At 42.4% G+C, this 24,311-nt stretch overlaps 1 protein-coding gene across 7 annotated transcripts in view; it reads right to left on the reverse strand.

Annotated features, from left to right (window-relative positions):
• Positions 1–657: 657 nt before the first annotated feature.
• bnc2 (basonuclin zinc finger protein 2) overlaps positions 658–24,311 on the reverse strand; it is a 201,657-nt gene continuing 178,003 nt past the window's right edge. For 6 of the 7 annotated variants that reach the window (XM_061770815.1, XM_061770810.1, XM_061770811.1 and 3 more), the window contains 2 exons: positions 12,960–15,328; positions 658–4,843 (listed from right to left, as the gene is read on the reverse strand). In XM_061770815.1, coding sequence (XP_061626799.1) covers positions 4,060–4,843; positions 12,960–15,328 — 3,153 coding nt within the window. In that variant the 3' untranslated portion in view covers positions 658–4,059. Of the gene's footprint in view, positions 4,844–6,035; positions 6,109–12,959; positions 15,329–24,311 lie in introns of all 7 variants that reach the window. The other variant, XM_061770816.1, reaches the window with a different exon arrangement.

The following is a 24,311-nucleotide window of genomic DNA, read 5'->3' on the forward strand; positions in this document are numbered from 1 at the left end:
TCAAAGCAAACATTGAACTCACCTTCGTAGTCAGCTTCTTTTGAGACAAAATGAGACGTGTAAGGTGCATCCGCGCCACATTGTTGGTGTGACTTTATATCGCAGTAGTTGTCATCTTTCTACACTATTTTTTACTGTTAATATTGTTAAAACTGTCTTTCAACTCACCTGCACTGTTAATTCACATTAATTACATTTCTATTAGTTCTATTAGTTAAAGTATTTTGAAACAAATGGACCTGGACCTTTCTAATTGAATATCACCCTCATATTTGATATTCCTAATTGCATTCAAAATAGGCCTGTATTTGTATTGTTTGAATTTATTTTTGCTATAAAGTATATGATGTGTATACAAAGTCTTTACTGTTTCAATTTAAGGTATTCTATGCTATTTTTCTCCTCCAATGACCATCCTGCTTATTTGCAAATGCTAGCAGCGGCTTTGCCTCATGCCGCTCAGCCTTTTATTAACTCTTTTAATCTAATCGTCCACTAATTGGTCAAGATAGCCTGTTCCCCGAGGACTTTTATCTTTCGGTAATTAAAGAGCCCTGGAAAAGCTGCTGAAATATCACACTCTGATTGACACCCGAGTGTGTGAACATTTTGTGTAGCACCATACAAAAAGCTAAATGAGATGCAATGACAAAATGCCAGTGACTGATAAATCTTTAATATAAAAATTGTACAAGAATTCTGATACAAATTACAAGAGGTATTTGGACAAAATATGAATAAAATTCCATTTACATCCCAAAACCCTTATGCATTTTATGCAACAACAACAACAACAACAACAAAAAAAAACGAACCCAAAAACATGAACAGTTATGATACAGAAACAAACCAAAAAAAAAGAGCAAAGGATTATTTTCTTTTGGGGAATGAAAGAGGACCGCTTATTCCCCTCTTGTCTGCAAATGGGAAACACCGTTTGAAGTAACTTTTGCAGTGTTGACGAGGCTTCGAAACCCACCATTATCTCCCCGGCAAAGCACATACAATACATCCGGCTTTGCGTTGCCGCGTCGCTGCGACTCAGGCCTTTTTAAGACGTATACGCAGGTCCTCAAGTGTACTACCTAAAAACGCTAAAGTATGATTGGCACAAAACATCAGCAATATGAATTTACAACATTTGTATTCTTCTTCTTCTTTAAGACTGTTGACATTTCACAGGTTCCAGTTCAAATTAAGACGAGTGTAAAAAGAAAAAGAAGGAAGCATCTATACAAACCGACTTAGCGTGTTTAATCTGTGATCCCGCGCGAGCTACATTAACACCATACGCATTCGCTCCGTGACGTGAAAACAGTGAGGAACAGGTCCTCTGCTCAACTGTGTGGAATTGAATCGAAAAGATTCATTTGGACCAGCAGCATGGTCACTGACGGTTTCAGCACATTTAAGCCACGTTTACACTAAGCACTGTGCAGTTCGGTTCGCCATTGTACTACTACTGTGTCTTTTAAATTGAATTCTTTTTTAAACAGGCAGCACAGTGCACGAGTGGTTAGCACGTCTGCGTCACAATTCTGAGGTTCGGGGTTTGAATCTGGGCTTGCATCGGTTTTATTTTCGGCTTTCTCTCAAATTCCCAAAACTCGCATGTTCGGTTCAACGAAGGCTCGAATTTGATCGTGATTGGTTGTCTGTCGACATGTGCCCTGCGATTGACTGGCGAAAAGTCCGTGGCGTACCCCCCCTCTTGCCCAAACGTCAGGTGGGCTGGCGCCGGCTCACCCGCCGCCCTAATGCTAACACTAATAGGAAAGTAATAATTAGTCTCAAGGAAGTATGTTGCCCTGCGATTGGCTGGCGACCAGTTCAGGGCGTACCCTGCCTCTCGCCCGAAGATGGCTGGGATAGGCTCCAGCACGCCCGTGACCCTTGTGAGGATAAAGAAAATGGATGGATGGATGCAAGCATGTTGAAGTGATGCATCTCGACTATTTTGAGATTTTTGTATGTCAGGGAGGAGATAAGTTTAGCCTGGGTTGTTAGTGGAAGTTAAGGAAAAGTCTTCGCCGAATGTGTATGAGTGGTATTAAAAGGTTCAAGCGAACAAATGACTGGCGTCTCGTTATTGCTTGGCAATTGTTATTACACATGCACTTCAGGTGCATTTGTTTCTTTGAATTTCATGGGCAATTCTGGAAAAGAGGACTTCAAAATGAGTAGCAGTTGATCGTTTGTGGTATATTTATGGTTTCAACTCTTATCGGCGACTATGCATATTTTTGGGGGCGTCAGTTACTCACGGTGTTTACTGTACTATGAAACAAATGGGTAGGTGTTGTAAATACTGTACATAGATCACCACGTAACACTGCATAATTTGTCCTTCTGTGTGTAGCACCAAGTCAAGTAACACCAAAAAGGTTGTTGTATAGTAACACATGGCATTGCTCAGACACTGTTAAAACCAAGGAGGAAGGAACTCTTTCTTTTTTTTTTTTTTTTCTTTTCCCCCTCCCCCAAATAAAAAGGAAAAAATACTGGACTTAATTAACACATCTCTACCCACCAATAAATACCCCGTTCCCTTGGCTACTTGGACCACTGGATGTAATTGTACCATAAGATAGTCGTGTAAGTGTTTTTTTGTTTGTTTGTTTTTTGTTGTTTTTTTTCTCACAGATTTGCAGCTGACGATGTCACAGCAAAATGATTTTTTTTAAGACTCAAGTGCATCATATCAATCGAAGGGGGTTTTAAGTACATTAATACCAAAAGAGCTTTTTGTGTTAGTTTGGTCACAGTGGAAGGACTATTTTGTTACGGTTCCATTGGGTGAGGACAGTTCTTGTTTGATTATGTTACTCAATGAATTGTTGTGGAAGCGGGGTGCACACATACCGATTTCATTTTATTTGATTTACTTTTTTTTCCCCCCAAATAATTTTTTTTTTTAAACACCTTAACCGATTTTCTCGGCTGAACTTGGTGATAACCACTCGCATAAGGATTTGAAATCGTAAGTATTGAACAGGTTTAACATTTACAGTTGTCGACCCTCAACTGTTTTCCGAGCAGATTGGGGAGGAAAATACCACAATGCCACGGGACAATCACACAGGATAATCTTTAAGAGACTTTGATCGGAATAGGAAAGAAAATTATCAAATTATAGGTATGTGTGTACCCTGCTTAAGTGACGGCATTCTAGGGGAATTGTCTTTTTTTTCTTTTTCTTTTTACTTGGCCACGTGCAAAAAGGAAACTGGTGCGAGTATGTTAAAGTTTACCGTCAAACAGCACATCTCTTCACTCACCATTGCAAAAAAAAAAAAAAGTCCTCACTTCGACTAATATTACACATTCCCTCGTATAGATGCAAAGTGCAAAAAACTGAATTGTATACTAATAAAGCTCATAAACATGAAAGGGAAAAAAAAAGGAAGAAAAATCAATAGAAAACAATGATATCAGTGTAGGAGCCTCAAAGAGCATGCCGGCCACCTCTGGATATCTAACATCTAAAGTAATTCACATGATATTGTTTTCCACCCCCCCCTCTCATTTCCCCCCTGTAGTGATAAAATTACTCAAGATAGTGAAGATGCTACCTCTTTCTTTCTTACCTAAAGCTGGAAGTATTGTACTGGACTGTAACATAAAACTGTAAACGACAGAAGCAAAAAAAAAAAAAAGAAGAAGGAGGAGAGAGGAACAAATGAGCATCAACATAAGTCTTACACCAAAAAGCCTCTCGGGGACATTATTTACAAATGAAGCTGTCATGCTTTTTTCCCCCTCCGTTTTAAGGGGTGTTCGTTTAAAAGCTATCATTACACAAATACAACAAGAAGTTTATTTTTTTCCTCAATACTATCTTGTCTGCAGGCAACGTCACAAATAAGAGGTTTGATAGATTCTTTGGAGATAAAACGGGGGGAAGAAGTTAATGACAATCAAACCTAACAAAAAGAAAAAAAATGAATAAAGCATGAAGTCCTCGCTTGAGTGATTGTTCTTTCCGAAAGGAGGAAAAGTCAGGGTTTCGGGACACAGGCGGCGGTGGTCCTGGAGGAGGGAGGTGGTTTTGGAGGAGGTTCAGTCTATGAGTGTGGCGAAGGGCACGTTCTTGTGCAGGTTAGGGTTCTGCGAGTGTCTGTTGCGGCTGCGCACCGAGCTGAACACCATGTTGCAGCCGGGCACCTTGCACTTGTGCATTTCGCGCAGGTGCACCGTCTTGTAGTGCACGCGCAGCGTCCCCTTGTTGCTGTACATTTTGTGGCAGATGTTGCAGACGACCCCGCCGCCGTTATCTGCCGAGAGGTGGAACGGCGATTCCGAGCGCGCGCCTCGTCCTCTCTTTTCTCCGCTTTCATTCCCACGGCCCCCGTCGCAATCCTCCCCGTCGCTGTTGCCCTCCTCGTCATCCTCCATACCCTCCTCATCCTCATCCTCCTCCTCCAGGTCATCCAATAGGATGCCTTCGTCGCTGCCCTCGTCGGACTCGTGCGAGGAGTGGATGCTGCCGCTGGACTGGATGCTGGAGGCGGTGCTCAGGTCCAGGACCACGTAGTCGTCCGGCCGGCCCCGAGAGAAGCCGCGGTGGTGGTGGTTCTTCAGGTCTTGGTGGAGAGGGTGCTGGGTATACTCGTTGCCCGTGGGGGAATGTGCAGCGTGCATCAAGGCGGCGGCGGGCCCGAAGCCTCGGAAAGCCATCCCGCCCATCTGCTCCAAAGCCATGTGGTGGTGGTGCCCGGCGTAGATCTTGGCCAATAACTCGGCTCGGAAGTCCTTGGGCAGCGGCGTGAGTTGGGGGTCCAGGACGATGTCGTCCAGCTCTTTGGTCAGCAGTTTGCGATGCAGGTTAATGTTGGAGCTGTGCCTAATGCGAAGAAACAAAAACACATCAGAATGAGTGCTAATCCTCCATATTTTAGCCACGCAGTTTAATTCTTCAATTGACACCGCTCTAAAAGACACCATGCCCCGATATATATATATATATATATATATATATATATATATATACATATATATATATACACACACACACACACACACACAGGGTGATTGAAAAGTAACTCCTTATTTAAAAATACTTATTTATTCATATGTTGTCATATATTTTTGTATTATTTTGTGCATGTTCCATGATAAAGGGAGCAAGTCTATTTTACCAAACCAACGACTTTGGAAGAACTTGAAGGGCGAATACGAGAAGTTATGTCTTCCATACCACAAGAATTCAATTATATATAATCTCTTGTCATATATATTCTGCATTTGGATAAATAAATGCCTCCCGCCTAATTACGTGCCTTAGCCCTAATAGTTGCTTGCTACTGTACATCTCAGCATAGTGCGGACAGACAGAGAGAGCACAGGACAGCATCCTGCCAGTGTTTACTGCTGTCAGCATGTCTGCACAGTGCACGGCCCTCAAATCCAATAGACTGTGACTCAATTAAATAGTCGGGGCATATTGAATGGGAGTTTATCAATTGATTCGAGCCGCAGTAATGTGATAATCGAGGGGGAACTGGATAGCGTATTAGCACCGGGCCCTGGCAGCATTAGCAAGCGCGCCCAAATGAACATGTATTTATGTCACTCTGGATTTAATTCAGTTCAACGTGTAGGTGTTTTGTTTTTACAAGGCAAACCGTGGAGTATAACGTGCTCGATATGATGACAGAAAGTCCCATGCGGATGCCAGGATGGGATTACGAAGCTTTTTTCCCCCCAGTAAACACACAAAAAAGCCATGCGAAAGGGGTGCAAAATGCCTGAAAGAAAAAACATCAAAATTCAATGCTTTTGCTTTGCCTTCAGTTTGTCGGGCTTTATATGAGGGCGGGGGTGGGGGGGGGGTGATATTTTCACAATACAAAACTGCAGTAGACAAGAAGCCCAGGCCCACCATGATCGCACGAAAGCAAAAATAGTATGCAAACACCTTTACATGTAAGGGATTTCCATGCAGGGAGGTGAGAAATAAAAACAAAATCCTTATCAGAAAAAAAAAAATATGGGGCACATACTGTATGGAGTCACAATGGATAAGTAGAGCTTACCAGCAGTGGCAGGGTGGTGCAGTCAAAAAGGGTCCCTTTCCTTTAATTATTTACTTCCCTATCCGACATTGTCCTGCAAGAGGTAGAAATACATTCATTTGAGGGACCCTTTTCCGTCACGCAGGCAAGCGCGAGCCCGTCCACTCGAGCATCGTCAGCAACGAGGAAGAAAGTGGGGGAGAAAGCGTGGCCAATCGATTGGGCCGTTGTGTGTGTGTGTGTGTGTTTTCATGTGCCTCCTGTACTGTGTGTATTTGGGACAATATCACGCTTCCATACAGAGGATCAAAAAGACGGCATAAATCCTTTTGTTGGATTTTAGCCTTTGATTGTGAGGCCGCACCCATGTGTTAGTGTTCTCGTGATTTACACTGTACATGTGTAGATGTTTGGCAGTATGTCAGTGGATTTGGGTGGGGTTTTTTTTCTTTTGAAATGAAGTGGGACACCACAATGGATCCCGCTTCTGTGTCCAAAAAGCCACACATTTGGTGTAGTTTTTTTCTAAGCGCAAGCATGACGATGGTGCTGATGATGCTCAGGTAGGCGGGCCCTTTTTGCAACACCTATTTTTCTTGTTTTCAATACAACAACACCTTCACTGCTAATAAGCTCTAAGTCAGTCTGCAGTAACTCCTTTGAGAAAAAAAAACAAAACAAAAAAACTTCAGCACCATATTACTTGAAACAAACATTGTTCTAAAAACAATTCTATAAGCATATCATTACATATCAGGGCCACACTGGTAAATTGTCTGTTTTATGAGAATGTTTATTTTTTTTCAAGGAAAAAATTAAATTATGAGATAGGGGAATTGAATGAGGGAAAAAAAAAATGAATTTCAAAATTCCCAAAAGACTTTATTCTAGCATTTTAGCATTCTAGCATTAGTCAGATAAAATCCGACTAATGTTATGAAATTAACATTTTGTTGCTCAAAAGAATACCACACTAATGTTGTAATATTGCAGTCAACAAAATGAGTGAAGAATATTTTTTTCTAAATAACCCAGATTCTTTTAACAAAAATGTTTTTTAAATGGTAAAGGATTTTTTTTTTTTGTAAATATAAAAAATGACCACTTCTTTTCTAAATTAAAAAAGGACTTCTCTCAAACAAGGATTTTGCTCAATTCTCTTAGTAATTTTATTTCCCTGATACTAAAAATAAATGGATTACTAATATGTAAACTATAAATACACAGAGCTCCACAAAATTTCAGATCACGATACAACTTCTCTTTAAGAAATGGGACATTTTTTAAAATAAAAACTTTTGATCTAAATGGAAAACAACTTTTATCTTAAATTTAAAAAAAACTGCAAACTATTTTCAATATTAAAAAAAAAACCTTTTCTTCTAAATAGTATAAAAATGTTTTTCTTATTAAAAAATACATGATAAAAAATACCTTTTCTTAAAGAAAGTATGACTATTTTTAAATAAACAAAATTCTCCTAATACATTTTATTTTCCAAATGTGGCCCTGATACTAAAAATAAATGGATTAGTCATATTTAAACCATAAACACCCAGCGCTACAGAGACCTTTTCATGTCACTTCAAAAAAATTAACATTTAATAATAATTTGAAAGAAAAAAAGCACAATACACAAGCACGCAGTCATCTCCTCATTTATCAGATTTGGAGTTTCTGCCCACATGTCCCACCCCCTCCATAGCGCTGATTAGCTCGCTTCTGAATTCGCCTCTCTTCCTCCCTGTCTTAGTTTGATTTGGACTGTGCAGAGGAGGAGGACGACGAAGAAGAGTGGCACATCTTCACCTGTCCCGCCCCGGCGTTAATAACCTTTCATGCTCATCTTGATTGTGTCAGCAAGCGTGAGCCCGACACCGGCTCCTTCTTTGTCTTTGCTGTCATTCTGGCCTTTGTTATGAGCTTTCGCTACAAGTGGGAGGACGTGCATTTTATTGATATTCATGGTCTCCCTCCGCTGCTTTTCACTGCCGTGCCATCTATGATGAAGAGCGATGAGTTGGGCCTCGCGTGTGACTCAGGAATTAGAACGCGCCAGATGACGCCTACTTCTAAAGGCCTTGTACATTCATTTAGATCCTCGCAATACATCATAAAATGTATTCAATGTTAACTATTCTCTCTGAGCATCGCAGCCTTTTTATATATATAAAACACAATGCTATAAGGAACAAACAGACTGTGAAGGAGCGCTTGCAGGGGCCCTCACATCCCGCGAGGAGACCTGCAGGAGCTGGGGTGGAATGAAGGGGTGGGGGGGTGCGGGCGTAACTCTCCAACATAATTAACCTTCACTCTCTCTCCGTTAGCGCCGGCCCTGCGGCAACGAGGGACTACCCCGGCGTCGTGGTACAGCGTGAAAAGAACAGGTTCAAGTAGCTAAGCGAAGGCTAAAAATATGCTAAATTAAATTGAGATGAATAACTCGTGTCTCCATTAATGGGTTTAATAATGATGACGGTTTGCTGCACTTAATCACGTGGCGTCTTTCTTTCAACTCCCCACGGTAACTAAGACATTTTTTATTTTATTTTTTATTAACCTCAGCAGAGGGCAGGGGTGGAGTTGGGTGTGGGGGGGGGGGGGGGGGGGGGGGGACACTTTTAAAAACTACAGTTTTTTTTTGAGGTGGTACTTGGTGTAAAAAGTTCATGAGAATCACTGCATTAAAATGTGCTGGCTCGCGGGCACAAAATAGCATTTCCTCATATGGTTGGGGGAGGGCTCTATTTTGAGAGTAATGTTTAACAATATTACGATTTGTATATATATTTTTAACTTTCACATCACTGACAGACTTGTCAGACACTTTTCACGCAACCATTGGGACATATACTCAGTCATGATAATAGCACCGATCAGGAGTTTAAAATCTACATTTTTTTTCTTCCACTTATTTTCTCTTGTAATATTCTGAACAAGTATATGGGCAACGGTTAAAAATGTCATAATCAGATGTAACAAAAACGTTTTTTTTTTTTTTTTAAAACGTGTAATATTATGTCATTAAAAGCTTTTTTAAAAAATTTGCATAGGCATTTAAATGAATTTCAGTTTCCACTCAAGTCAGACAAGACTTTATTTTTCAGTGACAAAATATGACTTTAATCATATAATACTTTTAAACTGGAGGAATATGAATTTAATCTTAGCTCAACATTTTTTTGGAAAACAAGCAACCACTTTTTTTTTTTTTTTTCAATCATTATCGCAGTGCTGAACAAGATACAGAAGTCATCAAGCACGTTTACTTTTTTGTAAAATTACTTCATTCTTGTAGTATTACGTATTCTAACTTCCTTAACAACATAATGTAAGAATACACATTTTTCCCATTAAAAAAATAAATAGGTGAAACATTCCAAGAACTAAAAACATATGTTGTTAAACAAAAACTTTTTTAATTTAGATTTATTATATATTTTCTTTCTTCCCATACAGTACATTACAATATGTCCACTGAAACTGGAGTTTAAAACGAAAACTAAAAAGGACTATTGATTGGACCATGCAGAAATGACTGGGGCGGAGCTGATGACCACATTTTCCCCCCCTCTTTCTATTAAATGTTTATAAGCTGTTTTTTTTCCTTAGTTTTTTAAATGCTTTTAATCATGTAAAGCACATTGAGTTACCTTGTGTATGCAATGCGCTATATAAATACATTTGCTTTGCTTTAATAAGGGCGCATATTGTCCATCAATATTGTGGAGTTATCACGTCAGCGTCGACTGGTGTACTAGTCTTCACACCCCCCACCACCCACTGTGTACTTCATATGAGAGATTGTTAAACGTGCCTCGGTGAGTGCTGCATTTTTGATTAGCAACAAAGTTCAAATGGGTTTAACAGTTTGTCCGTGCGTGAACAACAGTCAATGAAGTGGGAAGATTCTAATCAGTAGATGTTTTTTCTTTTGTTTTTTTTTTCCCGTCCTATTTGGAAAGAGGTGTTTATTTTTTCAAGTGGATTACAAATTACGGGCCACTATTTGAGAAATGTTTTTAATCTAAGAGCCCATGCAGAAACGATCTTTGTTCCACTGCATGGCATTAAAACAGATAATGATTCAGCCTAATACTTTGCCAACACTTCTTCCAGATTTTAAATGGCAGCGTGCACATCAAGCCTAACATCCAGGCCAGTGCACCTTTTATATTAATCGCTGAGGCGGACTAGCAGAAATGAGTGCCAATTAGCTGTTATTGCCACACAATTGGCTGTAAATAAAATTAGCGGCGAGCAGAATGGAACCTGATTTATCTGCGTTCAAAGTAATAACATGCATTGTGATGTCAACATTTCCTAATCTCTTTGGACTAAAATGGGCTTTTATGGAAACAAGCGCATCGCATTGCCGTTTTATTGCCGTCGTTACACTGAAACGTGCATTATGTCATTAGCACTGTTTGAAGGGACTGAGTCGATGTGAGCCCGCATGCTTCTCTTATTGTACTGCTCCTTTGAGTAATATGTCCCATATGTTGTCAGGAATTTATCTCCCACTGAGAACATACTGTACTATGCCTATATGTTCAAGTTGTAGAGGTTTGTTGCTCAGAAATTCTTCTTTACTAAGAAATGATTTGCTGACTGAGTTGGTGTCAGACAAGCACTGAGAGTGAACATGGGGAATTTAGGTGCTTTTTACTCAAATGTCGTTTTCAACTTGTGTCGCTTAGCCCCATCCTTTACATGACGAGGGCATTTTGGAGCATGAAAACACTTTCCGATTTGAATTTTTTTTAAGATGACACCCTTAATGTTTCTGTCAAAATGCTGGAAACTGTCGTCTGAAAACACTTAAGTTACCGCTGTATTCGTTGTTTTTAATGAGTTTTGTATTTATGGCCTAAAAGTGGTTTCATGCAAATATTTACTGTATAACTTAACTGCTGCGTTAAGGTAGGTTAGTGATTTACTACAGTACAGTTCCCACTTAACAATACCAATTGGGATTACGTCGATGCCGAAAGGAAAGGAACACCGTCGTGAACCGAGGACCATGCAAAACAATAATCAATTCCATATTCACGCTTCACTATTCACAAATTCACGCTACTCACACTTTCGCCTTTACTGCGCTCTTTCTGAAATGCCCTGAGGTACCCCAGATGGCACCGTACAGTTTTCCCATTTCGACAGGGCCTTCCCTGTCTAAATGGGAAAATAGTACAGTTATTGGTCCAAGGAAGTACAGTATGTTGAAGCGAGACAAGCCTTGTATGTCATATCTGTAAGCCATTTATTTTTAAGGGTAATGTTGTAAGATGAGTTTGAAATAACATTAAATATATTGGGATCATAGTTGTTGAAATATTACACTTTCAAGTATTAAAATAGACATTTTAAGGGGAGGGCGTCAATTACGATTATAGTTACTCATATTATTTGTGGCAGGGCTCAGTCCCTGTTCCCTATTCAGTTAACATCCCAGGAATGCCTTGATTTGACTTTTCATGAAGCATTAGCCAAACAGGAGAGTAGTATATTTCGAACTGTTTCTGCCTTGACGACACCAATCCTAACTTCTAAATCTATTCTTTATGAATAAGCAAATAATAGCTGTCCCTCCTGAGGTCAACAAAACACCCAAAAGGTTAGTACCCCCCCCCCCCCCCCCCCCCCCCCCAAAGACAACTGGTTTGTATTCCATACATGGGTGTGCACTCGCCTGAGGTAACTCTTCACCTTCCGCATTCGAGAGGGCCAGACACTGCTCCCCCGTGCTGCTACGGTGAACATACTGTATATTCTGTGGCACGGCGGTGGGAGCGATACGTGTTAACAAGTCCAGGTCTCTGCTCACCTTCCCCTGACGCGCTAATAAATGCTAACAGCTGTCAATGTTAATGCATGCCACCTCTCTGCGACAATGCAGGAGGAGAGAGGGCAGGTAAACAAAACTGCAGCTGGAGGCTTGACGGCTAAGGAGTTAGTGTGTGTCTGTGTGTGTGTTCCATGCTGACACCTAAAATATGCAAGTGAATTTAATGCACTTTTTAAAGTTGGGGTTGAGAGAAGATGCCTTTTTGCGGGTTGCTATTCAGTATAAATGGCACTAACATGGAACGGAGGTGGGGTGTTATGAAGTTCACCACTACTCTGCCTTCAGAGGTAATATCAGAGCTGTCAACAGAGGCTGAACTGTGCCCAGGACAGGGGTGTGAAGTTTAGTACCCGACACTCACTTGTATATAATATTTTATATGTCCCAGTGGACACTGTCATTTTCACGCATTTAATTGTCTCGTTCTGGAATGCTGTCTCATTATGTGGAACTGTATAAACAGCACTCACGTTAATATTCTGCTTTGTGAGCTCGTATCAGTACTGGACCAAAGGCTGGAATGTGCCTTCATTAGAGGGAATGCTGGGACAGAGTTATAAAATTGACCCAACAATCGATTCCCCGACCAGCAATGTCACTCTCAGACAATGACGTTTTCACGCACGGAATATTCCACCTTCGGAGGAAGCTACAAAGTAATAACGGAGGCTGGCAAGTTCCTGCCTTCACTGGGTTCTGTGTTTAAAAAAAAAAAAAAAAAAAAAAAAAAGCCAACTATTTTGTTATGGCTGTTGTGCTGCTTTAAGACAGAGAGCAGATATCACAACAATAAGCTTTTTTTTTTTTTTTTTTTTTTTAGCATTCTGTACTACAGGGTGTGAAGTTTAACATCCAACAGTCAATTCTGCTGAAATGTGTCGAACGCAATGTCATTGTCCAAAGATTGTCATATACTGTACATGCCACCGATGTGCTTTCTTGTTCTAGAATTCTGCATCACTGGTGTCTTGGTAAAATGGAAAGGCGGTTTAGTGCCAGATCTTCGGTTACGGCTGTGATGCAGCTATGTTGATAAAGACTGTGTCAAAAATCATACCTGTGACCGTACAATAAAGTAATCAGCAAGAACTAACCTGTCTCGACTCCGCCGGGAAGGGAATGCAGCGTTGCAGCCAGCTACAGTGCACACGTGCATCTCTTTGAGGTGTACGTTCTTGTAGTGCAGTTTCATGCTGTAGGAGCTTTTGAAGCTCTTCTTGCACACGTAGCAGATCTTAGGGTCCGGACTCGAGCATGGGTCTCCATCCGGTGATTGGGAAGTGGGGAACTTGGGCGGGCTGGCACCGTAGCCCATCGAGGAGATGAAGCTCTCGTGCAGGGCGGCCATACTGGCGGCAGCAGCCGCCGCCGCCGCCATGCCTCCGCTGTAGAGGCCGTACTGGCTCATGCAAAACATGTCGTAAGTGGGGTCGTTGAGCTCTTCCTTGATCTTGATAGATGCCTGGTGGGGAGATGGCGATAGTTGTCCCTTGCCTTCCATTTCTTTCCTCAAATGGCCTTCTTCGTGGCCATCATCGTTGTGGTCTTTACCACTTTTGGAGTGTTTCAGCTGTTCCTCCACATCCATCATCTCGTCCCGGTAATACATCTTGGAGTCTGAATTTTCCGACTCGTTCTCAAAGTCTCTTTCATGGTCTTGGTCCTCAGAGGTGTAGCTGTCCATACAGCGTAGGTCGCTTGAGCCTCGGAGCTCCCCCCTACTGTCACTGCCACCTCCCTCCCGGCATTCGTCTTCACTTTGTCTCATCATGCCACGCAGAGTAATCCCAGGGCTCATCTCATCTTGGGAAGGGGATTGCTGGCCGCTACCGCCGCTGTGGTTTCCTGTGCCGCTGTTATTGTTGCTATTGTAGTTTCCGTTCATTTTGATGTGCGTGTTGTGAAGAAGCGACGAGCGGTGATGGTGGTGATTGTGGTTGATATGATCATCGTCATCCTCGTCCTTGTCCTCGTAGTCATCTGCGACGTCAATCACCTCCTTCTCGATTTTCACGGGCATGCTGGATTTACGAGGCTTTTTCTTGGGCGTGGGGTCAGCGGGGCCCGTCGTGGCCTCCTGATTGCCACCAGATGCGTTTACTCTATGGGCCATTGCTCCCATCTCGGACATGTGAATATTATTGTGCGAAGCCACAGCCGCAGCCAGCATCTGCTGTTGCTGGTCCATCAGTGTGGTACTGTTGGTGGTGGTGGGTAAAATGGGGCTTGTGGGCAGTGAAACAGGTGGACTAACTAGGTCTGCCGGGGAAAGTAGCGTACGATAGAACGGAGGCACAGGTTGCACCGGCTGCACTGACTTTAGAGAGGGGAACACCAGTGGGCTTTGCAGTGGGGACTGAAGCATAGGGTCTACTGGTGGAGTGGTGAAGCCCAGCGGTGGCCTGCCAGGACTGGTAAGTGCGAAGCCACCATTTTTGGTACTTGAGATGACGGGTGTGCCAGAGTTGGAGTTGGCACGGATGAGGTCCTTGTCACGGTTATTGCGCAGCATGGGCATGTGCAGCCGGGGATTTGGGTTGGCGCTGTGACGGTTGCGGCTGCGCAGGGAGCTGAAGACCATATTGCAACCCTCGATGGTACAGCGGTGCTTAATCTTCAAGTGCACTGCGTTGTAGTGTATCTTAAGTGTGCCTTTGTCATAGAAGGTCTTGCCACAAGAGTTGCAGCACACACGGCCTTTGCGAGAAGTGGAGCCCATGCGGCGCATGCGGTGCATTTTGGAGGAAAATGAAGTGTGAGTTATGGACTTGGACTGCTCCTCCTTGACAAAGTGGTGGTGAACCTGGTGGTCGCTCAGTGTGTTGGGCTGCTGAGACTGGTTTTGGGACTGCTGTTGGCCCTGCTGCTGGGTTTGGTGCTGCTGAGCCTGCTGGAGGGACGGAGATGGCGAGATGGGTGACGCCCTGTTACTAGGCTCTACTTTGGGTTCAGTGTTGTTGTTCATGGCGCAGACTGCTCCGCGGCTCGGACTCTGGCCGGTACGGAAGGGCGACAGGGACACGTCTGACTCGCTAGTCTCCACCTGTTCCACTTGGTTGGGCAAGCTGGGCTCTCGAAGCCGGAGAGCAGATTGTTCCATCGGCAGTCCGTTGGGGGGCAAGCCGAGCATGGGAGCGGACACGGGGTTAATGTACTGGAACGGTAGAAGGAAGGCTAAGCTGTTGGGAATATTCTCAAAATGGTGAATGCTAGATGGGCTGCTATTTTCTAAATGCGTAAGTAGTCCAGGGCTGCGCGTCCTGTTGTTGCTCTCAATGAATGTCCTAATCCCGGAGTCGGTCTTGGCGGAAGGAACGGTGACAGCCTGACCTTCCTTCTCCTGAATGGCCATCAGCTCCACGATGGATTTGGTCTCGCCGAAGCGCAAGAACTGCTGCAGGGTGATGATCTCCTCTTCTCGGGACATGATGGTCCAGCGATCCAGCACCTTGCCCGCAGCATCCTGCGTGCCCCAGAAGAGACACAAAAGAAAACAAAACAATGGCATTATTGATTGGGCATAGTAGTCCACTCAAAGATAAGACAGCGCAGAATTTAGCAGTTGGTGTAAAGTCCCAGAGTGACAAGAAACTAACAGTTTTCTCTCTTTTGGGCATTTGTTTCATTTCTATAAATCTGCCCTGTCAATAAAAGGGGTTATGAAAATCAAACCAAAAGGAGTTCCTTTTCTACGGTGGCAACATGACCCAGATTCGTATGCTCGTAGGAACGTGCAGTCGTCTATTACTAAATAATAAAACAATTATTACTCATAATTACGGTAAATACTTTTTTTGTGTATTTTTTTTCATACAAATAAGTACAATGGTAATGGAGCATGGCTTCTTCACAGCCGCGCAAATAGTTTGTTGCACGCCGTTCGTAACCTCAAAATGTCTGAACTGAGGACCCATGTATGCAACATAGGATTCGGAAATATTTTAACTCCATATCGAAGAGATGTTGATCTCTGAGCTCTTTTGTCGAGGATATAAACTCATTTCTGACTCCTTCTATACAACATCGCACCTTGGGAACATCACAACCGTGTGAACCAGGGGAAAAAAAGGTCTAAGGGAGTTGATAGTGGCTTCGCTGTAATATGGGACATAAATACTGAATGACAAATGTGTTTATGTTTGACATTTCCAATCGGTGCATTTATCTTCTGAAATGCTTGGGAAGGGCTTGAATTTCTCCAGTGGGACTTGGATAATATTACAAATTGGAGATCCCATCCCTAGTTGGGAGATAACAAGCTTTCTCATTGTCAAACATCAGGATCTTGTGCAGGTCTTGGAAAAGAATGCTGGCCGAGCATTAGCAGAACATTCAGAGGTACTGGATGCTTGACCCAGTGCTTAGTAAGAGACTTTCACTGTGCTTGTGTACGAAAACAATCTAACACAATTATCAACTAATGCCTGGTTGACACAAACAGTACACACAAAGCTTCCTCTGAGAGCGGGCACAAGCGACATCTAGGGAATAAACACAAGCTCATGACAATTAGTCACATTGATATGAAAACATTTCATGCATTCCTAGCTGCTGGCATCTACGAAAGATAAATGGCAACCACAGCGCACCAAAAGCTGGGGGGAAAAAAATCAACATTACAAAGCACAAAGGGCCTGTAAGGAGAAAACAGAAGATAAATGTTTAAAGAGAGACAGTGAAAGAGACACTGAGGAAGAAAAAAAACTGAAAAATAAGTGTGAGGGGTTTGATTTCATGCCCTCAGATATGGGAGAGAAGTGGGTTCTTCTGAGACCAAACATCAATAGTCACCAGGGTATTTGTTGTTAAATATACATTAAAAACATTTTACACTTTCATTCTGTGTGTGTGCTGGAGTTTTTGCCTGGAGGTATGACTTTAAATTCTAGCCCGAGCCACTATTATTTCAAACTGCCTGGCCATCCGGACATAAGGGGCTTGTACTGGATTTAATTGAAACTAAATAAAAAGGCACGCAATCTCTTAAGTCTCTTTCTTTCGTTTTCTTTTGTTATCCATGAGCATTTTTTTTTCATTCAAACAAGTGGAGTCATGTGGTAATATTGTGAGAATAAAATTTGATAACTGTCATGAATAGAACGGTTAAGCAGGGAAAAACACTACTCTGTACGTGCGTATTAAAACTACCCGCAAGTAAGAACGTTTTTTTTTTTTTTTTTCCTGAAACAAAAAATGTAACAAAAACACAATAACAAGAAACTCACACATTTTGGAGATACATGCTATTCATTTGGCAGTAATGAATGCCAAATGTATTAATTACTTTCAACTTTGAATGTTATTTTATCCACAATTTACAATCTAATAAATAGGCTTTACACGATCAGGATTTTTGGGGCCGATCACCGATCATCGAGTTTAAAAAAACGATAACCGATGACCGATCCGATTACAAGATGGAGGAATGTGTCTATTTAAATGACCTGTTCATTTACTGTTTATACTTGTGCACTTAATTGCTCAAAAATTTATATTTGCAATAAATAATGTATCTTTGTTCCTCTATTTATGCGAGTGAGGCATAGTGACAGACAGAACAGATGACAAATGGTCTTCTATTAGATGGCTGGAAGTACATACAGTAATTAATGTATCCACTTTTTGTGACATTTTTGTTTGTTGGTGTTCCGTGAGACTTGTCAATTGTAAAATATGTTCCTTGGCTCCATAAAGGTTGGAAATCACTGCTCTAGTCAGATCGTGTATTCTAATCAGTCAACTCAAACTAACGTTACATGACAGGAATAATGGGTGCTAACTTACTGTAATTAAATTACTTTATTTTTAATTAAATTACTTCACCCACACCGAAACTTTAGAGCATGATTTGACAGAACGGCGGCATGTTTACGTACAACCGTTAGTGCTAGAACTAGCTTGCTAGGCTACATAACGTTTTGTTGCCTGCTTGCGAGCGGCATCGTATTAAAAGTACGTGAACATACCTCAAGCAAAAATGTGTACTGAGCCACTTTGAAAAATCTAGGCCTTGAGCCCACTCAGTCAAGTCCACTTCCCCGCATTAGCTTTGCAGCAAATATGCTATTAGAAGCACTTTTTACAAGTAGGCACTCATCTCCCAATTAGCTTAATGTGGCCCTCTTCCTTTCCTTCTCCTTTCCAGGCATGCCCCACCTCTCTACCAGTAAAACCTCATCAATCCTCCAAGCCTCCCCCATGTCCCCCAGCGCTATGACATATTAGTCTGTCATTATGCGTCCCAGAGTCCTATTGAACAATGCGGCTAAACCTCCGTTTGCCAGGTTAATGACTATTAGCAAATAATTACGACGGCCAAGACGATGGGGGGTACCCCGCTTTATCGGGTAGGCAGCCCGCTGCTGTTAGTTTATTTTATCTGCCAGCCTCCATGTCGCCTAGAATTAATCTAGCGACGGCTGTATTTATTAATCTCTCTCGGCAGCTGCGGAGCATTCTTAATTCATGGCTGTCTCCATTACGGGGTGGGGGCTGAATGGTGTTTAGTGGGTTTGAAAGGCGGTCTGGGTGGCAGGGGGGCTGGGGGGGGGGGTGTGTTGTTGCATGTGTTCACCTTGCAAATTGCTGACGACGACGATGAGCAAATGATGGCCTTATCATGGGCCGGGGCACCACTGTCAGTTAAAACAAATCAGGCTACCAGAGGCAGACGTCGTGCTTTATTAAGATCCTCGGTGTGTGGCGATGTTAGGTTGCAAAGTGTGAACGGATTAACAACATTACATGCATATGCCAGTAGTAATTACCCATCGTACTCTGTGATTGGGCACGAGCTGCGGAGAGTTATGTCATTGGCCACAATGGAAGAAATGCTATTGTCCTAATGGATTGGGTCACGATAATTCCGATTTTCACATTCATAGTTTAATGGCTGGTTTAGCCACCCGTTTTGATAGTCACTTTTGTTTTCTAAACATGACAATTGGCAGCACTTGATTGATAAAAAAAAACACAGTAAGGGTGATCAATCAGCTCTTTGTCTTAGCTCATCTTCTAAACAACTTGATTGAGGGAGTTGCAATTGAAGGACAGTTCTGACAACCAGTGGAGATACTTGGCGGTATAAACATGTTTCCATTGGTTGTCTACGTTGGTTTTCAACGTATTTTAACAGTACACGCTGGAATGCAGACATACAGACATCTCATTATGTTAAAAAGCCAGTGCACTTGGAATGACAACTAGTACAGTTCCACAACAACAAGGGCGGTTGGACTGATCACGTTAGGGACGTCCGGTTCTCACAATGGCAAAGTGAAGCATGGGAACTGCATTGATTCACCAATCACCTTGCAGTGGATGCGATCTCCATCGAGGCCCGAGGGAAGCCACATTGATTTCCAGCCCTGCTCTCAGATCCAGTTTCTTAAAAAAAACATTGCTGTATCCCTGTGTTCGTCACTTCAAGGAAGGTTAAGCAGAAGTTCCTTGTGATCTGAGAAGGTCTTGAACCTTGCCTCTTCCCTTTTCCATATTCCTGTCTCTCTCCCCACCCCGTCTCGGGGCCGTATGAATAATGGAGAGGATCGAGTGGCGAGAGAGGTGCCACGGGGGATGGTTTCACACAAAGCTCACTGCCTGGAGCCATCACATCAGAGGCCAAGAGCTCCCAAGACGCGCACCGTTCCCCCATTGGCTCCCTCGTCGTGGGTCAGAGGTGAGCAGTGAGCAAGTAGCTCTGCTTCTTTCTCTGTGATGGACCGCTGGGAAATCAGTAGCTGTGTCCAGACGTGGGTGGAGGACATTTGTAAGAATCAGAGAGGTTAAAATTTCCACTGTGTGATCATGCTAAATAGCTCGTTCGAGCGATGCACATCAGAGGCTTTTGACCCCACGTCTACCTTGCATGAATGCTGCTCTGCAACTACCCCATGGTCTTTGTCCTATTGTTCTACTGCTGCCAAAAAAGGGTTTCCACCAACACAAAAACAAAAAAAAGGTGTGTAAATGTCTGCAACAGATTACAGTAATCTATGCTTACCAGCTGTCTTCCATTACATGTAAAAGCAAAAAATAAATACGAATAGAAATGTTTTGTCGCTTATCCCAGATCCTTTCGAGTTTTGTGCAAAGATCAATGCCTGTTTTGTGTGCCGAATGTTGCAATGTGCTGTGGAATATTATAATTTAAGTTATTTTCTAGTTTATGTGGCAAAAGTGCAAAGGCTAGACATTGTACTGTTATGAACTGAACTGGACCATTCCACTTGGTGGTAAAACGATTCAAATGTCAAAATAAAATTGTGCTGAGGCTACCAGACTGGAGGAGAAAAAGCCGTTGGGCGATTTCACTGCTCACTGACACCAACCAGCAGGCCTCGCCGTTCAATCTGATTTTAACTCATGGCTGTGGTTAAAAATTCATGGCTGTGTGTTAGTTGTTAAGGTGGTAAAGGCGCACCAATCGACTAGAGGAAGATTTATTGTCCAGTTGCAGACTGTAAAGGGGGTTGGGGGGATTTCACCACTGAAGGATAAGTCACGCTCTATCCTTTCCCATTATGCAGGTGGCCCCAGGTAAACCTTTTTTTCCTGTGTCTGTTCCCACCGAGTGGTCTTTTTTCATTATCTGTAACAGAGAGTAAATCTGTCATTTGGAGGAAAAAATACAAAGATTTCCTAACCCCTGATTCATCTAACCCTTCTGACCTCCGCCTCGCTTTTTTTGTTCGTGAGCCATCTTTAAAAAGTGGAAAGGACAGTTGTTTGGACACAGCCCAGCATAGATGCAGATGGACAGCACATGGAAGCCATTTAAGGCTCCGGTGTGCAGCAAGAACAGAGCAATCCCTCAGAGTTCAGAACCTCTGCCGAACCGCCAGCGACTTCCAATGGGAGCGGTGTCTGTTCTGAACTATTGATTGGCTATTTTCACAAAGCCATGTTAGTGCTCCTCGCCCAGCTGCTCACCCTAGACAAAACTCAGTGGACCTCGCGCCGAGCCAGAGGGAACGCCTCAGAGAATAAGAAGAGAGGTGGAATGATCGGAGCAGCTTGATGGTTCCCATTTAATTGAGGATGATTCGTGTGATGTGCCGGGTTCTGGCCAGGTCTGTCGCAGGGGTCTGCGAGACAGATGTGGGGCCGGCCGTTGAGCCTGGGGGGGGGGGAGCAACGAGGCGGCTAAGAAATGGTGGCTGAAAACCTGCTTTTCTCCCCCACTACTCTTGTATCACATCTCCTTTGTCTTGATTACTACTTCAGCAAAAGCCAGAACGCTTCATTATTTTTATTCATCAGTTTTGGTGACCTGTGCATTTCTTTCTGAGATTTGGCTCCGATGTCACTCAGTCTTCAAAACAGTTTAAATGTCAATCATCATGTTTCACATTTAATTTTAGCAACTGACTTGTTCTAAGAATTGTATCAAAAGGCTGAAACAAAATTGGATCAGAAGTCCGAAATTCAGGACCTACAAAATTGTATGACCGAGATTCAAAGATTATACCTTCGTCAACATACTGTACATTCTTCCACTGTGCCATGGATTGGATTTCAGTTTTTTCAACCTGATTGGTTCTATAAGGGTATAAGAACAGGCATCACTTTTGATTGTTGATAGCTTTTTTTTTTGTTTTGTTTGTTTTTTCTCTCCATCCTGATTACTACTTCGACTACTCTACTACTACTTCATTATGTTTTTATTTATTTATTTATTTATTTTATTTATTTTTCCCCAAAGAAGCACTACTTCCCTCTGACAGTTTCCAAAGGAAATAGAATCAGGCCCTCCGATGTAAAACCCTTATACAGTACATTTCGAATTCTTGCCGTTCCTTTCCTTCCATGGAGAGCATGCGAGAGGCAAAGAGAATAAGCTAATGGACTCTTTACTTAATGTGATCAGAGCCGTTATTGACATGCTGCCAGGAAGACGCAAGACCATTAACTGGAGCCTCTCTCTCGTTCTCTGTGGTAGTCAACACCCCCACCTCCCCTTCCACCCTCACTCCCACCGGTATTTCACACCCCCAGCCGGCTCACATGCAGAAGGGCCGCAAGGGGTCGGAGTGCCCCAAAGGAGCCCGTGTCTGTCATGTTAACTAGCAGTCGGCCTTATAGCATGTTGGCGTAAATTGGCAACGTGTTAAAGGGACTCCCGTTAGGTTTGCAGATGTAAAAACAAGGGAAGCAAATTGGTCAAATAAAGCAGCAAAGATTTACCTTCATTCGGTAGAGTCATGACAGTGCTGGAACCGTATTTGTAATGTTCTATCGTGAGTGTAAAATAGATTAAACATCTTGGAAAAGTTACTAAAATAAAGCATTGTAATTAACTTCTTGACATGTTTGGGTAAAAACTCAATATCCAGACTTATTTTTCAGATGTATTATTTATGAGGAGAGATAACATGAAGATAATTTATTATATATTTATCTTTTTATGTATTTATTTATTTTACCTTGGTGACATTGTCAGAAAAATGCACGGTATTTGTATCTATGTACATCTAAAATAAAAAGATTTTAATTCATTTTTTAAAATATTACTGATATATATCATTGGAAAAATATTATTATATTATATATATAATATACAGTATGTCTTAAACATTTACTCAATTTACAATAATTTAACTATCGAAAGCAACTGATGTTTGTTGAGAGTTGCAATACATGATATAGAGTACATTTTTTAGCATTTTCCCTTAATATTCTGCAGTTTTACAACACTTTTTTTTCCACCGAGTATTTCAAAACCACAATTGTTATTGTAACACTTGTCCCATCAGATTAAGATTTTAACGTCAGTTTTAAACGCACTCTATTTTTAAACCTCCTCCCTTGAATGGGTGCCTGGCATGCAGCTTGGCTCATCCATCTTGGGAGGGCGGAGGCGGCGTAACCTACACGGCGTGCTGGATCACGTCAACCCCTGTGGCCGGCTGGCTCGGCGGGTACTGTCGCCGTGTTTAACGCGATGGTGCGGCTACGGCAGGAAGTGCCGCTCGGGTCTCTCTCGTCCACCGTCCCGCGTTCCCAATACGGTGATTGCCAACTGCAAAAATAAACAGCCGTACCATCTGGCGCTGTGTCCGGTACGGTAACTTACACGGCGAGAAAAGCTGTGGACCATCAAAATGTACAGAATGGAGATGCGTCACGGGAAAGACGTGCTGCTTTGACTCATGTCTGCGTGTGTAAAGTTATCCCCAGAGCGGAATTTATTCTGTAATTCTGATACTGATAATAATTTTGTTTTAATCAAAGCAGAGGAATACATACAGTATAAGACAGGGGGTTCTCAAATTGAGGTCCAGGAGCTCTATATTAGGGGACTGCAAAATTGTCATATCATTTTCTAATAAGTGCATACCGACAGAGGTGCATCGGCACCAATAAAATTACTGTAAATATAGGAAAGTTAAATGAAAATTGTACTAGTAATAGTAGTTCTTAAAGATTAAATGCAAATGCATTGTACTTAAACATTAAATATAACTGAACTGTACTTAACAAATATACTGTACTAGATTTAAAAACAAAAAACAGTTTTTAAGCCACTGTAACTTTTAATTTAGTTATTCTTTCACGTACCACTAGAGGGAGCCCGCATGCCATTGGTGATACCACACTTCGAGAATCACTGTAGCCCTTTAGGAGTACACACGGTAGTCGTTTAATTAGCGTTAAGTTTATGAGAGAGTCCTTGGAATTTTTTTTTTATACTGGAGCCGAAAAGTTTGAGAACCCCGGTAAGCTCCTCCTCCTGTAATATAGGTTGGACGACGGGGGTCAATCGAGACCGCCTAGCCGGCAGATGTTTGATCCATCCACCGCACATCTGGCCCTCAACACACTTAATCTATTTCACTCCACTTCTCCTTTTGAGATGTTCATTGTTCCTCACGGTCCACTAAACTCAGCACACCCCCACCCCCCCCACCCCGACACACACACACACACCCCACCCCACCTTCTTTCGCTTTCCCTTCGCGGCCCACAAATATTCATCCATCATAATTCATTTGAAGAGGGATTGCGATTTATATGCTTTTTGAAACAGTCTATTGTGTTTTTAGGCAAGGCAGCTCCAACAACACACACGGTGGCACTAAGTGGCACGCCAGTTAATGCAATCACTCTTGTTCTAATGATCCCAGAGAGGGTTGTTGGGCGGTTAACAGTGTCATTGTTTTCATTTATTGTTGGAAATGTGCGAGAGTGAGGGGGCGCCTATGCGGACTGTCAACTCCTGGTGACTCAGCCGCACAATTTTCTTTTGGTAAACGTCAACTCGGTGACCCGACGGCAGCTCGGATCCAACATTAGTCTGTAAAAGCATGAGCGAATACTTGCGTTTGACGTGCTCCGACAGTGGAGCCTGTGTGGAGTTTATGTCAGAATTTGAGCACTTTTCTATCTCAGTTGGCATGCATTCATCCGCTGTTCTGTGGCTTAGGTTTCTATTCAGAAAGTTTCAC

This window comes from Phyllopteryx taeniolatus, chromosome 4, assembly GCF_024500385.1.
Source record: "Phyllopteryx taeniolatus isolate TA_2022b chromosome 4, UOR_Ptae_1.2, whole genome shotgun sequence".
NCBI lineage: Eukaryota > Metazoa > Chordata > Actinopteri > Syngnathiformes > Syngnathidae > Phyllopteryx > Phyllopteryx taeniolatus.